The 15,698-nt window shown below is 34.7% G+C and overlaps 2 protein-coding genes across 2 annotated transcripts; both read right to left on the bottom strand.

The window, feature by feature from the left end:
* Nucleotides 1-277: 277 nt before the first annotated feature.
* Nucleotides 278-5,282, bottom strand: LOC145576215 (cullin-1-like). The gene is made up of 9 exons (XM_081633999.1): nucleotides 5,125-5,282; nucleotides 3,658-3,819; nucleotides 3,473-3,572; nucleotides 2,377-2,562; nucleotides 2,217-2,264; nucleotides 1,929-2,129; nucleotides 1,726-1,803; nucleotides 1,476-1,565; nucleotides 278-601 (listed from the first exon to the last, which is right to left on the bottom strand). The coding sequence occupies exons 2-9, from the start codon at nucleotides 3,783-3,785 to the stop codon at nucleotides 521-523; spliced, it is 912 nt and encodes a 303-aa protein (XP_081490125.1). The 5' UTR covers nucleotides 3,786-3,819; nucleotides 5,125-5,282; the 3' UTR covers nucleotides 278-520.
* Nucleotides 5,283-7,439: 2,157 nt separating this feature from the next.
* On the bottom strand, nucleotides 7,440-12,175 carry LOC145576214 (cyclin-SDS-like). Its single transcript, XM_081633998.1, has 7 exons — nucleotides 10,941-12,175; nucleotides 10,648-10,818; nucleotides 9,397-9,563; nucleotides 8,880-9,008; nucleotides 8,521-8,701; nucleotides 7,988-8,032; nucleotides 7,440-7,876 (listed from the first exon to the last, which is right to left on the bottom strand). The coding sequence occupies exons 1-7, from the start codon at nucleotides 11,757-11,759 to the stop codon at nucleotides 7,844-7,846; spliced, it is 1,545 nt and encodes a 514-aa protein (XP_081490124.1). The 5' UTR covers nucleotides 11,760-12,175; the 3' UTR covers nucleotides 7,440-7,843.
* Between the last annotated feature and the right edge of the window lie 3,523 nt (nucleotides 12,176-15,698).

Here is a 15,698-nt window from a genome sequence, read left to right as displayed (position 1 = left end):
AATTATATTTACGTTTTGACAATTACAATACTCCTTATGTTCATCCAAGATTGCTTATATGTACATCCACCATTTTTGTTTTGCACATCAAGCTTTGTTTTTAAGGAATTTCCTTTAAATAAGTATACTAAATCTACAATGTTTCATTCTGAATGACCTTACTCTAAGTTTTCCTCGAAGAGTAACTTAACAGAAAAGACGAGAATTACAATTTTGACATACTAAATTAGGAAAATGATTGCGGAGTACAATAGGAGGACAAACTAAATAAGAAATCTGGCATTTTTTGGAGATTGAAGAAACTAAACATCGACAAGATATTAAAGTTGAAACACATTATATGTACAGGCATACAGTCACAGGCGACAGGATGTCTACAAGAGTCCTGCAGTAACTATCTAGCATCTTAAACATAATTCTATTGTGTATTACTACTTTTAAATATCGGTCAGAAAAAATGGTGATATCACTGTATGGAGGAAACTCAAGCTCTTGCACTATATGTTACTTCCGACTAACATCAAGGCTGTTGCACCATATTCCAGTTTTGATCCGTACCAGGATCCCCAAGATTGAGATCAGCACATTTAGACAGCAGATCCTACAAAATCAGCCATCATAATAATTAATAAATCAGGTCTGATAATAGAATCATGAAGGATCAACCTAGAATCCTGTTTAGAATTCATGGAAACAATTCAAATAAACAAGATAATACGATATTGGGAATAGATTAGATCATTGGATGCCTAGTCGCCTACAGTCCTCAGTCCATATATCTGATATATGTACCTCAGGTAGAGAAAAGTTTATTGTAAAATTAAATTATTTTATCGCGAAAACTACTTGCTTTCAGTTTAGCATAACAGTCACATATATCTACCTCCCCAATGACAGAAGGTTGATATCTACTAGGAATGAGCTGAATGCAAATTACGTTACAAAACTACAAAAGCAATAATCAAAAGACAATCAATGGCAAGCACAAAAATCACAGTTGTTTCATATCAGTAATTTGTGTTTGATTTCTGACTTACGGAAAATACCAGAAAGTAAAGGATTAACAAATGATTCATATAAGCCCAAAACTAATCCCTACATTCAGTTATTTACAATAACATCGTCGATTGTCACTCAGACTTCTTTGAAAGCTTTCCATACAAAAATTATAGTAAAAACAGTGATGGTAAGGGTTTTTTATTTTTTTTTTCCAGAAAATAGTTATGTTCCAAAACCAGTACATTACAGTTGTTAGCTGGTAATTACAAAAAATGTGCTGGATTAAAAAATGCTAGCTTTCCATAACTCTGTAAGTCTGTATATATATGTATCTTTCAATTTCAACAGAAATTATATCCAATCCATAAATCAACTCAATTAAGTCCTTATGCTTCAGAAACAAAATATACTGATGTCGTCATTGTTTATAACTTCTCACTTTTACAGATTCCTCTGCTGGTTAGATTTTTACATACCTGATAATCTGCTGACTTGCCATGGTTTTCAGCCCTTTTCTTCTCAGCAAACTTTGTAACAACCTGATCGACTAAGCAAGACTTGACCACCTTCAAGAAAATGGCCACAGAGAAAATTTAGATCAGCAAAAACCTCATTAGTAAATACCAAAGTAATTTCTAAATCGAGTCAAATCAAAGTGAAATTATATAACTTAACATATATGAGGGGATCAAAGTAATTTCTCAATTACTTAAGACACAAACGCACCTGCAGAAGCTTATCTCTTAAAGTTGGGTTGAGAAATTGGCTAGATCTTTCAGATTCCTGATTTAGGCACCATTGCACCTGAAATTTAACAAAAACCCCACAATTGAATAATATAGATTATAGAATTACAGGTTAGGTAAAAAATGGTTGATAGAAAATACAACATAAAAAGAGTATAAGACACTAATTTTTTTGGAAACAACCTTATATGTATAATCAGCACATGAATCATGCAAAAGCCCATGTGAAGCAACTTGAGAATAGTGAGCAGCAGAATTTGCAAGCAAGGCCTTTTCAAATTCATCATAGCAGGTTCCTCCTACTGTTCTTACAATGTCAAAGTACTCCACAACATTCTTAAGTATGTTACTATCAATCTTCTCTCCATTGCGATCCTGATTAATCTAAAATTGACAGAACAGGAGATTTAAAGACATGCAATAATGCCCAGACTAATTAGTCATTAATAAAAGCAAGAAGAGTTGTCCTACCAATGCTATTGCAGCAGGAACTAGTTTACTATTACACCTTGAATTCACCTGAAATATATGACAAGTTGACGTACAGCTATCAGTCAGGAAAAGGAAAAAACAAAAGGCCTCTAGTGATTTCAACTAACAGCAATGATTATTCATTGAACAAATAGCCTACCAGATTGTGAAAGCATCTAATAGCTAGCTCCAAAAGGCCAAAAGCTCCAACACGGGGGATATAAAAACGGTCAAGGTAAAAAAAGAATCTAGACAGCCACCTAGCCATCAACTGATAATTAGACCATTTCACCACAAGCTCAGTCAAGAGAGCAGCATCATTTTTATCTTCCAAAGATGGAAGGACCTGAAAAAAAAGGGCGGAGAACATATCAAACACAGTAGCAAAACACAAATAGCATATAGAAAAGGACAAGTATCCTAAACAGAATATAGGAGTACTGACGACTGATTAACATCATGAATCAGCTATTTGAATAAATGAATCTTTTTTAGACGTATTCTTTGCTCTATAGACCATCTTTCAAAGAAAAAATTCACAAATTAAAGACTACCAAGCTTTTCCAAAGTTGGACTCATTATTGACTGTTCATTTACTCGGAGAAGAAATTTGTATGAACAATTTGCTTAGCAAAAATAGTATATGCAAAACCACAGACAGAAGATGCCATTATGCCAAAACAAGAGTCCCTTCACACTGTCTCTAAAACTTTTACTTGTACTTTATTTTGGGATGATGGATACGTTTATGCCTGTATACTGTGTGTCTTGGGGTAAAAATAAGAGAAAAGTAACCATCATATGTAGTTAAGTTTTAGGGTGAAAAGATACTCAAGGATACAGCATGATATCCAGAGTATTCATTTAATCAAGTGGAATATTGACCTGATTTTAGAACACTTTGTATAAGACCCAAGTATTTAAGAATGTACTGTACATCACAGCTTCAACCATTGTGCAAATCAAAGACAACTACAGACCTTGACTAGCAAATTTCTAATAGTTAGGTCAACCACTTCACCAGTTCAATTTGTACAGCATGGTTTTTTGAGCCATGCCTATGTTAAAAAATAATATATACATAAATATAACCTAGAATAAAAATGCATAAAGTTTGATAATGTCTGAGTCTGACTATGATGAATTTGAAGTAGCTCTACATTTAAAGATTAAAAGATTTTTTTTTGTAAATTCAATGTTGGCAACAAGAAAAAAATTGGCAGCATGAATCCTAATGGTCTGCAGTTGATTCTTACCAATGAGTAGATGCATTCTTCTAAACCATTCTGATATCGTTCGTAGAGCATCCTGGAATTGTCAAAAGAAGTCCTCTGGACACACAGCAGGTAAACACATCTACCAAAGTAAAGGAGAAACAGATTGACAAGAATAAAGGAAGACAACTAATGCCAAAATTTAAAACAAGGGCCAAATTGGATACTCATAAAATTTCTGGTACTCCTCTGCACTGAACTTAACATTAGAATATCCTTCCATAATCTTCCTTGTTCTCGAAAATGCCTCATCCAATATCATCATTCCATCTCCCAAACTTAGATTGCTAACCATGTTTGACAACTTAAAACCCACACCGCAGAACAATCTGGAAAGATCAACCCAATCGTTAACTCAGTTGAAACTATAGAAACTTCAGAAATATTCCATTTTCACGAATTATAAATCAAACTTGTGCATACCATGATTTTCATAAAGACAATGTCAACAACTCCAAAAAAATTAAATAATATCTTATTCACAAAGACAAACTTAATATTAAATATATGGCTGGAACATCCAATAACTAGATTGATATAAGAACAAAACCAAAGAAATCCAACAAGTGAAAGAAAAACCCTATTTGTCCAAGCAAACAAGTTCTTTAAATTTCACAGTGTCCCATAGTCTTGTCTCAATGATCTCATAGCCCAAACTCAATTTACAATACACCTCCCTCGACGCCTTATACACTTTAATGCCCTCACATGTAAACTCCCAAGGTACTTCAGCTGTACTGGGAATTCTAAAGTTGTGACATGCATTTCATGAACCCAAACTGAAAAATAACATGCAACTCATGGAATCAAATGAGGATGAACCTAATTATGATAGAATAGATTAGACATCTAAAATAACCATAAATTAAACTACAGTGATGCTCTATAAAACCCGAGATCAAAAACCCAAACTCGATGCCCTGCACACTTCAATGCCCTCACATAAACATAATGCGGTTAAGGCCATGCATTCCATGAACTTAGTAAGCAACCTCATTGACCAAATCACTGGAAAAATAACATGCGATACATGGAATCAAACATAAATGAATCTAATTACTGATACAATAGTTTAGACAGCTAAAATGTCCATAAACGTAGTTACTATGACCTTCATAAAACCCAGAAATGAGGAAATAAAACTAAGGATCAATTTGATCTTAAAAAAGGAGTACTACATTAAATTAAATTTTAAAAAAATAAAAAATCATCTCAAATATACTACAATCATCAGAAATTGCACTACATTTCAGCTTGCCCATTAACACAAATTCTTTTCACAACTAAAGTACTCACAAAATTCTCAGAACCCTATCAAATAAAAATTAAAAAAATATAAAAAAAATCAAACCTACAAATTAAACCTCCAACCCCACTTCCCAAAATAGAAAAAAAAAGGCAGAAAATCATGATAAAAACAAATTAGGGGAAAATTAAAATACCCTAGAAATCTGAACAGTAGAATTTCACCAGAATTAGATAACTATGTAAAAATCAAAAACCCAGAATCAAAGTAATTGGTTCTTCACTTCTTCAATACATATATATATATTCAGAAAAAGAAAAAAAAAAAAAATCACAGCAAAAAAAAATGATGAAAATAAAGATCAAAAACATGGGAGAAATAGTTTTACCAGAATTGGAGGCGCGTATAAGATGAATTGGTGGAATTTGATTTAAATTCCGGAATTTCGTTTGCTTTTTGGCTCCTCTTCGGCCCGGCAAAGAGAGTGGACAAATACTGTGAATGTAGAGAGGAAAGAGACAACAAAAATGAGTGAAAAGTGGGGTTGTTTTTGGTATAATAAACTTCGTAAATTATGCACTCAAGAAAAACGTCGACGTTGGAATATGCTAATGTGTTTCATTAAACCCAATGCAAAATCATTAATGTATTGACATTTAGATATGAGTACTTGTTTTTATTTTATGGGGTTTTAAGGTGAGAACTGTGAAGAAGGTTTTATTGAGCCGAAATATTGTACGGAATAGGTAGATTTGAGCTAGCGGGTTTGGCTTCTTAGGAGTTGAGGAAGGGTATTCCCTTCTTTTATCATCTTGATTGTAATATGTAAATCTTTTCACTAGCTTATGCATTGCTTACATTAGGAAATGAAAGATTAGCTATATAATTAACAATATTCATTTAAGGGAAAAAAGGGTGTTGTGAATGCTCGAGAAATAGACAAAAGGTTTTGAAAATTCATGTGAAGATTAATTTGGTAATTAGTGGTTGCTTGACAATCATATTCAATTGTGATTGATGGAAGGGGTGATATATGGTGTGAATTGTGATATGATATGAGATTATTGTGCTTAATATAACATGGTATCAGAATCCTTTATAATTTTTAATTGATTGGTTGCTATTGTTGAAAAACCCACTAGCTAAATTTACATAGCGCTAAAATATAGGTTATCAAAAGCTTAGGGCATTTTTAGGGAAAAGACAATAGTTCTTGAATAGTGAGATTAACCATAAACACAATACCACCGTGCGAGTAGGGAAGATAATCAAAAGTTATAAACATGGGGGTTCATGAGAGAAGAAATTGAACAACAAACACAAAACCTTCACAATAGTTGGGGAGAAGAGAGAATAAACATTCAAGAGTTTAAACACTCATTTGTGAGCAGAAATCTTGAACCAAGAACATAAAAAAAATATTTACAATGCCTTTTGATACGTTATTCTTTTATTTAGGTGACTACTTACAAGAAATCGGGAGAAAAAAAATTGAGAGGCATGGAAACTTAGATTTATTGGCAAAGATGTATAAACAAACAAAAGTCATTTTCACTTCTTTATATTTAAAGGTCTTTGAAATAATACACCTATTATATAAAGAACAAATGTTAATATTCACATGTTAGGTATCTAAGGACCTGTTCACTTCAGCTTAATTTCAGTTTAGTTTAGTTTAGTTCAGCTCCAATCGATTCAATTCAATTCAGCTCCTAATTTCCTTCTCTCATGAAATATTCATTTCAGCTCTACTCAGTTCAATTCAATAAATGTGAACAGGCTCTAAGTATAAAGAAAAATATTTTTTTTGATAGGTTTAGATTTTGAAGGGTGCACACTTCACGCCTATCCCTCTCTCAGACGTTACTTAGATATCTAAAACTTGAATAAAGAAAGTTTTTCTCATACAATATGTATATTTGTTTATTTATAACTAATTTAGAAATATGGAAAATTGCATGTCTAAATTAACATGAACAATCCTTTTTCTTGGGTACAAAAGGAATTATTCCCAATTGATATCTGGCCCATTTGATTTCTATACAAAATCCAAATGAAACATAATAATGCTAGCCTTATGTTATGGTTGTCTGGTTGATGCAGTGATGCCTACCTCCTTTCATACGAAGCCGCAGGCATACCAAAATTTTGGGTCAAATTACGTATACATCATTGTTCTTTATCGCAAAAAATCCAAGTTCTTTTTTTTTTCCTGGATTTCTGTACAACATCTTTTTGCAAATATTAATTTTGTCATTTTGTCCTCTATGGTTTATCACACCGAGTTTTAAATACAAGCCAAAAGAAGTCAATAAAGGAATTGAATAATGATAGCCTTAGTCTGAATATGTGTCCATTCTCTAAACAATCATATATCATGCTTCTTATTAGAGGATTGAAACTAACAAGGCATGACTGAACTTCCACGCTACTGCTTCCAAAAGCATTAACAATATAGTTAATCCCCAAATTAGCCTCAGAAATTAAGTACTAATTATATAGTGATTCCACATTTTCATGGACTATAGTTGATAACTTGATATAACAATATGAAATTAACGAGGATCCATTTCTCTCATTAGATTGATGTAAAAGCAAATTGAACTCAACTGTTCAAAATTTGGATTCTATAAAGATTAATGATCAAAGCTTCATGCCTTTGGCAAAAAGCCGAACCAAATCAAAAACGTTCATGTCCTTGACACTATGCAAACTTTGCTTGCTGTAGTATAAATTCCTACAATGACACATTATCACTATAGTCTATACAATTTGCAAAAAATTATCAACATAAAGAATAATGTTGTAGACGAGTTCCTGTTATGAGCACAAAGTTTTGTGTCGCGAACAATACATGTGAGTTACCTTAGCTGAACTCTTAGGCTGGACTTTGATGCTGAGGGTACATGCAGGCGAACCCAGAATGAATTTTGAAGGACTTTTTCCTGTTCAGTCTTATGAGGTGAAGGTACACTTCACAAAAAATTGGGTACAGAAACAGTGTAGAAATTCTTATATACTAGACAAATATTGCATCTTCATAGCTTCTATGTGCTGTGTTAACAAGTATTATGGCCACAAAATCTGATCAGGAATAAAGTTAACCTTTACCAAGAGTACTTAGCCAACCATTCCAAGCTCTGTCAAAAAGAATCAGAAGATCAGAACATGAATTGTTGTGAGTTTTACTAGCCGAAACATTTTGAAAACCTTGATGAATGATTAGAAATTATGGGATGCTTTTCTAATACCTTAATGCATTCAGGTAGATCGTCAACTTTTGTTCTAACATGAGCCTGCATAAGGTTGACATAGTGTTAGAGAATTGAAAGATTAAGTCTCGTTATAAAATGTAGGAAGACAAAATTAATTAATAGTATATCCATCCTTTGGCAGGCAAGGAATTTTAGTTTTCCATCATAGAATGCATTGCCTTCTGAAATTATAAATGGAATACTGCTAAATTCAAACTCCAAATCTATCATTTCCACGCAAAAGGAAACCAAAAGCTACGCCTAATCTAAACATGATGCAATAGCTACCAGTCATTACAAAGTCCCAAACAAGAACAAATTGCAATGTGGGAAAATGGTACATTTTTAAAGTCAAATCTCAAAGACTAATTTAACAGGAAAAACAGAAAGGCAAGCAATTACTTTAAATCATGCATTCCTCTTAGTTGTGTGATTGATGTCAAATCAGGGATGTACTAAACATGATGCAATGCAATAGAATCAGTATTAAAAAAAATAATAAAAAAAAAAAAAAGCTGAAGTTATGATACCTCCATGACCCTAAGGCTGAATTCATCTCGGTTTGGTGCCAGGGAGACGAGGATAACTAGTGCTGCTGCCACAGTTGAGGGCCAATATCTGAGATGACTATGATCAAGTAGTGACAGACCAGCCAAGTACTTGGCTTTTCTTTGCATTTCTTCATCAGCAGTCACAGCTTTTAGATAAAACCTGAGTTTTTGAGAAGGTAATCACACTTATCAGCAGTATGTAATATACCCCATAGGCTTTAAATCCAGTTCTGCAAATCATATCCAGTAAAATAACAATGTATACTATCTTCAATCATCGAATCTATCTATGCATCTAATGCAAGCAGATCAAAAGAATATCGGACAGTTGTATGTACCACAAGAAGTTGTAGATTGTTGGCGAGAAGCAATGAAATTTAAGGACTTCTTGCACTACCCATTCCATGGCCACTACTTCATATCTGCTGTATACATTGCTTCCCACATAGAAAGACTTTTGCCGAACACTGGAATTCAAGTAGATTCATAATTAATCTAAAATCTGAGAAAATATAATTGCAATCAGTGTACAACAAGATGATACTGCCAAGATAATACAATGAAAAGAAGAGCTACAAGCAGAACACTGTGAATCCACCAAGTCTAACAAACTAGGAAGCTTTAGTTGAGTTATGATCTGAAGCTATATTGTATAAACATGTTTCGTTGTCATATCTAATCTATCTGAGACCCTGACCTAGGAGACTAAGACCAATATCTCAATCAGTGAAAGCTTTGAAACTCCAATAATACAACTGGCATGAATTGAAGAGCTAATATGATTAGAAAATAGCTGAATTAAGTCATCTTATAAATGTGATTAAACAAACAACTTTAAGATAGATTTGTGGAAACCTGTTGTAAGGCTGATTTTCTTCAATTCTGATTGCTAAGGTGAAGCATGCTATGCCAAGTAGTTGTAGGTTCTTCCTACTTGTGAAAAATCCTTTGCTCAGAAATCTATCAAGGAGGCGCACACCAAGAAACAAGGTTTCATTCTGGAGATCCTTTTTTTTGGTTAGCTGTTTGATCAAAGCATGAATTGTAGTCAGTTAACCATCTCCTTTATTTTTGGAGTTGAAGGCAAATTTCAAGCAATCTGTCTGAGAAAAGCAAGGCTGCAGGTAAATTGCCATTAAGAAAGGGCTATATTCAGCAGACTAAATGTTCTAGCCTTAAAAGGCAATGTTGATTGCTATCCTAATCCAAAAATAATTAGAAAACTTAAGCAAAATCTTGCGTAAATGGCTGAATGCATAGCATCTAGTTGTGAGAAAACGTGCAATGATCAAAATAAATACTGAGTAAAAAGCCTTTTACGATAATAATCATTAATCTGCAAAGTAATAATTCAGTTGTCCCAATAAGTACCCCTTCTTTAAGTTCATAGGATTATTTAGTATTTACTTCCTAATTAATAATAATCCATGCAGTCATATACCATGTCTTCAATTAAAAAGGACCCTTCCATATTCCTTATAGAGTCTCTACATGCATTTAACAAAAAATTCTTACAGTCACTCTCATATAAACATGATTCCAAATTGTGCTTTCACAATTGAGAAAACACAATGATAATTTCAGAGTTTAATTAATCACATCTCCGAGTAGTAATATAACACGGAGTAATGTTTCGAATTTTTTTTGTAAGGGTCAAGGAACTTATCAATTGAAAACCGTACTTGATCAAAACAACACATAATCAAAATTTACATATTATACCTCTAGCAACAAAATTACGAGTAATTATTACTTTGAGGACATGATTCGTGCACAACATTTCAGCATTCTACACGCGAAAACTCGTTTTGACAATGTATCTTGAGTCTGAAGGTTACACCATCGGGAATATAAATTAAAATTATATCTTACGTGGCAATATATTATTGGACAGGTTCTTTAAATTATATAGCAACAAACGTGACACACTGATTGTTATTCTCTCTAACGAACAGTTACCGTTTGCAAAAATTAAAAAACAAAAATTAAATTTAAAAACAATAAAAAGCTAAAAAACCAGAAAACAACTTCTGCTGACGTCAAAGAGTTTATGAAACCGTAAATTCAAGCTTCAACAATGGCGATTCGAAATCGAAATTAACTCACCTCGATAATCCAATTAACCATCAATAATCGTTGCTCAACAATTAATTCTCCAAAATCAGTCGCAAAATCATACTCTTCAACGTAGTCTTTCGCTTTCACTGCTTGATTTCTCTCTCTACTTCTCAACATTCTGTAGCTCTCTTCATCTTCCTCAACTTCAAATTTCCAGTACTACGAACAAACACACAATTGATCATCAATTAATTAATCAATTAATAATTACATCAAATTATTTAGCAAAATGCAACATTAATTATCTCAGAAATTAAATGATTAATTAAATTAATACTTACAGCAAGTTCATCAGAATATTGATCATCGAAGAGAGAAGTAACTTCGTAATCAGTAGAATCAGAGCTCATTGGTAAGAATTGCTTGTAATACTCTTTGAAGAGAGAGAAACAAGGAGAAGACGAATCATCGCCGGATTTCTCAGAGAATTGGCTGCCGGAATTCAACCACATTGAAGGAGTATATTCATCAGTGAAAATATCAAACTCTGATTCGCCATTACCGGAATAAATCTCCGATTCAAGCTCGGAGAAGTTCGTTGCCGACGAAACTTCGTAATCATCATACGAAAATTGCTCAGAGCAAGCCAAATCAGAGCCGATTGATCCAATTTGAAAATCACCAGAATCACAGGAATAATGCTTCACATTCCTCTGCTCAACCGTCACCGTCGTATTCGCCGGAGAATCCGCCGCCGCCGTGGAATCCGTCGGAGCGGCGCCATTTCGCTTCGACTCCGCAACAACAGAGCATGATTCAACACAGGAATTCTCCGACACTGAAACCTCAGCAACTTCCTTCTTCAACGGCTTCAGAATCACTTCATTTCCAGCCTGAAACGCGCCGTTTGGAGGTAAAACAACGGATTCAAGCGTCGTATTGCAGGAAACCTCATCACAAGTAGAATTGAAGGAGAAATTGCGATTAAGCTTAAGATCATCAGCAGCAGCATTTGAAGTAGTGAAATCGATGAGAACTGGAGAAATGTGAGCTCGTTTTCGCCGTGGAATCTTCGATCGAACATTCTTCGTCAGAAATTCAGCAGCAGAAACAGCAACAGTAGCAGTATGAGTAGATTGTAGAGTACTTTTTCGCTTCATTTTTGAATTTGACAATGGCAGTTTTGAATAGTTTGTTGTTGAAGTTTGTCAGAGAATGAAGTTAGGGTTGATATTAGCAGAGAATCAGAGAAATAGGAGAGAGAAAGTAAAACTGCACGAAGAAGAAGAAGAAGAAGAAGAGGGTGTTGTGCGGTTAAAAAGGGTGAGGGGGGAGGAGGAGGAGAGAGAAAACTGTTTGTTATGGTTATAATGGGTTAGTGGACAGTGGTCCACTTTCTATAAGTGTCAACGTACTTTCTCTATGTTTAATTAATTATTTTATTTAATTAAGTTATTCGAAATAAACGAGTAATTTATTTTTAAAATTAAACAAGTTTTTTATTTTTTTTTTATTTTTTTTTTTTTAAAAAAATAAAAAAATAAAATTGAACGTATATACATATAACATTATCTAATATGAATTTATCTGGTTTGATTTGATATCAACTCCGCATGTCATCAGTTGAGAGTAGAGGGAAAAGGTAAGAGAATCCCCTAGTTTCAAACATTTTTTAGTTAGTAGAGCTCAAATTCGTGTTCGTGACCTTAAAGTCACAAGACCAAATCCATCAAACTTTGCTTGGTATTCAATTCTACTTGGCATGAGGTTTCCTGCTATATGAGTAGAGTGTCAAGTGATACATGGACAGTTTTTTTTTTTTGACGGGATACATAGACATTGCTAGGAGAGTCTTAGGGCCTGTTCTCTTCATATTATTTTCAGTTCAGTTCTTAATTTCCTTCTCACATAAAATATTCAGCTCACTTCAGTCAATCAGAACAGGCTCTTAGTATAGATTTTTATATTCACAAATGACATGCATACCCTTAGTTGCATAACTTCCTAAGTAGTGAAAATATGACTAAAGATAATCTACTAAGATAGGGTATTATTCTATAGTTCCTCACCTGATCCACTATCATTAAAGGGCTAATTAAGTTGAACTAGCCTTTTGCCCCGTTTAATGCACGGGGTGTTATTTTGGTTAATTTTCTTGAAATGTGTAGCATATATATTTGTGTTATATGTGTTGCGGCGTTGGTGTTGTTTTGGAATTTAATTAGGTATATATACATAGAGATTGTGGGATATGAAATGACATATTGGTTAAAATTATATTTTAAGTGTAAAGGATGGAAAGACTATTTTATTGTTTATTTAATGAGCACTAATTAGTTTAACTTTAATTTATTATGTTAGAAATGAAACACTTAAAACACTTCATTTTTTACTTAAGCACTTCATTATTTATTTATTTTATTTTTTATATAAAAAAGGAAATAATAAAAAGGTTAAAAGGGAATATTAAGAGAAGTGACATGTGGCATATGAGTGATTGTGATGATATGTGGCTTAGTATATATTTGTAGTTTGTGTATTTAAAAACTAAGTATAGATAGATAAAGATATATAGTTATTTCTATTCAAAAAAAAAGTTGAATTTATTTTAATAATAAGATGTTTGCTAGGGGTGGCCAGACTTTTCTGAACGACAGTTAAAGGTGGGCATCGTGCCGGGCTGGGCCGTCGCGGGCCATGCCTGGGTGGGGCTCGTGCTGGGGCGGCTTCGCGGCGGGCTGTGCAATGCCAAATTTTGGTACACCCCATCCCACGGCACGACACGGCCCACGTGCCTGGCGGACCAACCCGTATATATATATATATATATATATATATATATATATATATATATATATATATATATATATATATATATATATATATATATATATATATATATATATATATATATATATATATATATATATATTTGAACAACTTAAGTTTATATAAATAATGTTATTTTTTTTATGTTTACGTTAATGTTAATATATATTTTTTTTGAACAACTTTAATTTAAGTTAATATAAATAAACTTAATTAAATAAGTTTATTTAATTAAATAAGTTTATATAAATAAACTTAATTAAATAAGTTTTAATATAATTGGGTATGGGCCGTGCCACGGGCCGTGTCGGCGTGCCGACCCACGGGCCGACGACCGTGCCGCCCGCCGTGCCCGTGCCGGATTTCAATTTTTTTGTTCACGGCACGGCTCACAAGTGGGCCGCGTGTCGGAGTCGTGCCGGGCCCGTGCCGTCCGCGTGCCGGCACGGCTCGTGCCCATCTTTAATGCCAGTCTACATCAGTTCATCCTGTGAATTGTAGGGGTTGCTAGGGGACGAGGAGGGTAGTCAACACCGGCAAATATGGTCAGTGACCTATTTTCAGCAGTGGTGGCTTTTTACAACATTTTTTATTAGTTTGGGTGGTTTTTTTATAACTTTTTTTTCTCCTTATTGTGGGTGATTTTTCACAAAAAAAAAAGTGTTTTTAGTAGGTGATTTTTGACAAAATTTCCTATTTTATTTGAATTTTCTGAACTTAGTTTGTGTTTTGGGTGTTTTTGTCCCTCGGGAGAGTTACGGCTCGAAGACTGGTTGCAAGCGGCCTGTACCTGCAAAACAACGGAGACTTCGGGTGATGGGAGCTCCGCCTCCGACGGTCAAGTTAGTACTTGAATATGAGTAGGAGAAGGTGCGGAAAATGAGATCTTCCCAGATTCCAAGATCAGGTGTTTCTCTGATGTAAGAGAATGTAGGGTATGCTGTAATAAATTGTAGATGCCCCAAAAATAGGGGGAATCTCCCTATTTATATGGTTTTTGGGAAACGTGCCCCTGATTAGGTCACTCTGACCTAATTCTGATGGGCTGCGCCGTATTACAGCTTTCTCGGGATTTGGGCCCTTGAAGGCCGCCTTTTTCTCCCAAGTTCTAGGAGGGACACGTGTCAAATGGATACTGGTCCAATTCAGACCAACAAGAGTATGACACGTGTCAAGTCATGATTGTCTCACGTGACAGGGGTAAAATTACCCAAAACATTTGCCCCTCACAGATAGGGCTGTGCACTGGTCCAAAACCGGACCAGACTAGGACCGGAATGGACCGGAACCCGGAATCGAATTTTTTTGGGGACCGGGTGTAGGAGTTTATAGGTACTACGCAGCGGAAATAATATGAATCATATTCAATTAAGCACCTAATCCAGAATCGCATGCATAACACACAAGACACATAATCATACCTTTGATGCGTGAATTCCACGAAGCTATTCGACAGGCAAATCAGGAAGAGAATAGAGCCCCAAGCGTTGCTCCTCTACTTAGTCCACGAGATTCGAACGAGCCGTCCACCAATACTAGATTGGTCGAGTGATTGAGGAAAACCGCGATCACCACCTTTACGGACAACCGACCACCGCACAAACCACCACCACCACGAGACACCACCGGCGCCGAGGAGGAGGAAAGAGCCGTGTGATAGAGGACTTTGAAAGGGGTTGGGTTTCGTGTTTGCTAATTAGGGTTTGATCAATTGATCAGTTAATCGCTTCCTTGCAAACCTAGGCACCTAGTCTATTTATAATCTCATTATAATTCGACTAGGGCTCGAAGCCCAAAAACTCCTTCTAATCCTCCATATGGCCGGCCACCTAGAGTGATGAGGCCCATGATGGGCCTCGTCCTCTAATGCTCGATCTAGCCCCTTTGTGTGACCTTATAGGATCCGTCCAAATGGGTTTTGGGCTATTTTACTAGTCCAAAGATCGTTAGTACCTCTAGCTATGGCAAAACGACAACCCAAATGTACGAACTTAATTATCTCCATAATTTGATCCAATTATATATCTAGTAATTGCACATGACGAAGACATAAATCCTTCAATCTCCCACTTGTCTGAGACAAGGGTGCAACATTCAAATTCCTTAAGTCAATATATGTGTCGATTTGATAATATGATTGCATCACATGTCGAGATCATATTAATCTACAAATCGTTTCTTGAAATCTGAGTTAGAATTACAAAACCAAATGATTACTGTGTAATGCATTTGAACGCGGCCACGTATTTTCTGAATTCTTCCTCTTCAAG

The sequence above is a fragment of the Chenopodium album genome, chromosome 13 (genome assembly GCF_948465745.1).
Source record: "Chenopodium album chromosome 13, dcCheAlbu1.1, whole genome shotgun sequence".
Lineage (NCBI taxonomy): Eukaryota > Viridiplantae > Streptophyta > Magnoliopsida > Caryophyllales > Amaranthaceae > Chenopodium > Chenopodium album.
This window is presented reverse-complemented; position numbering and strand designations above follow the sequence as displayed.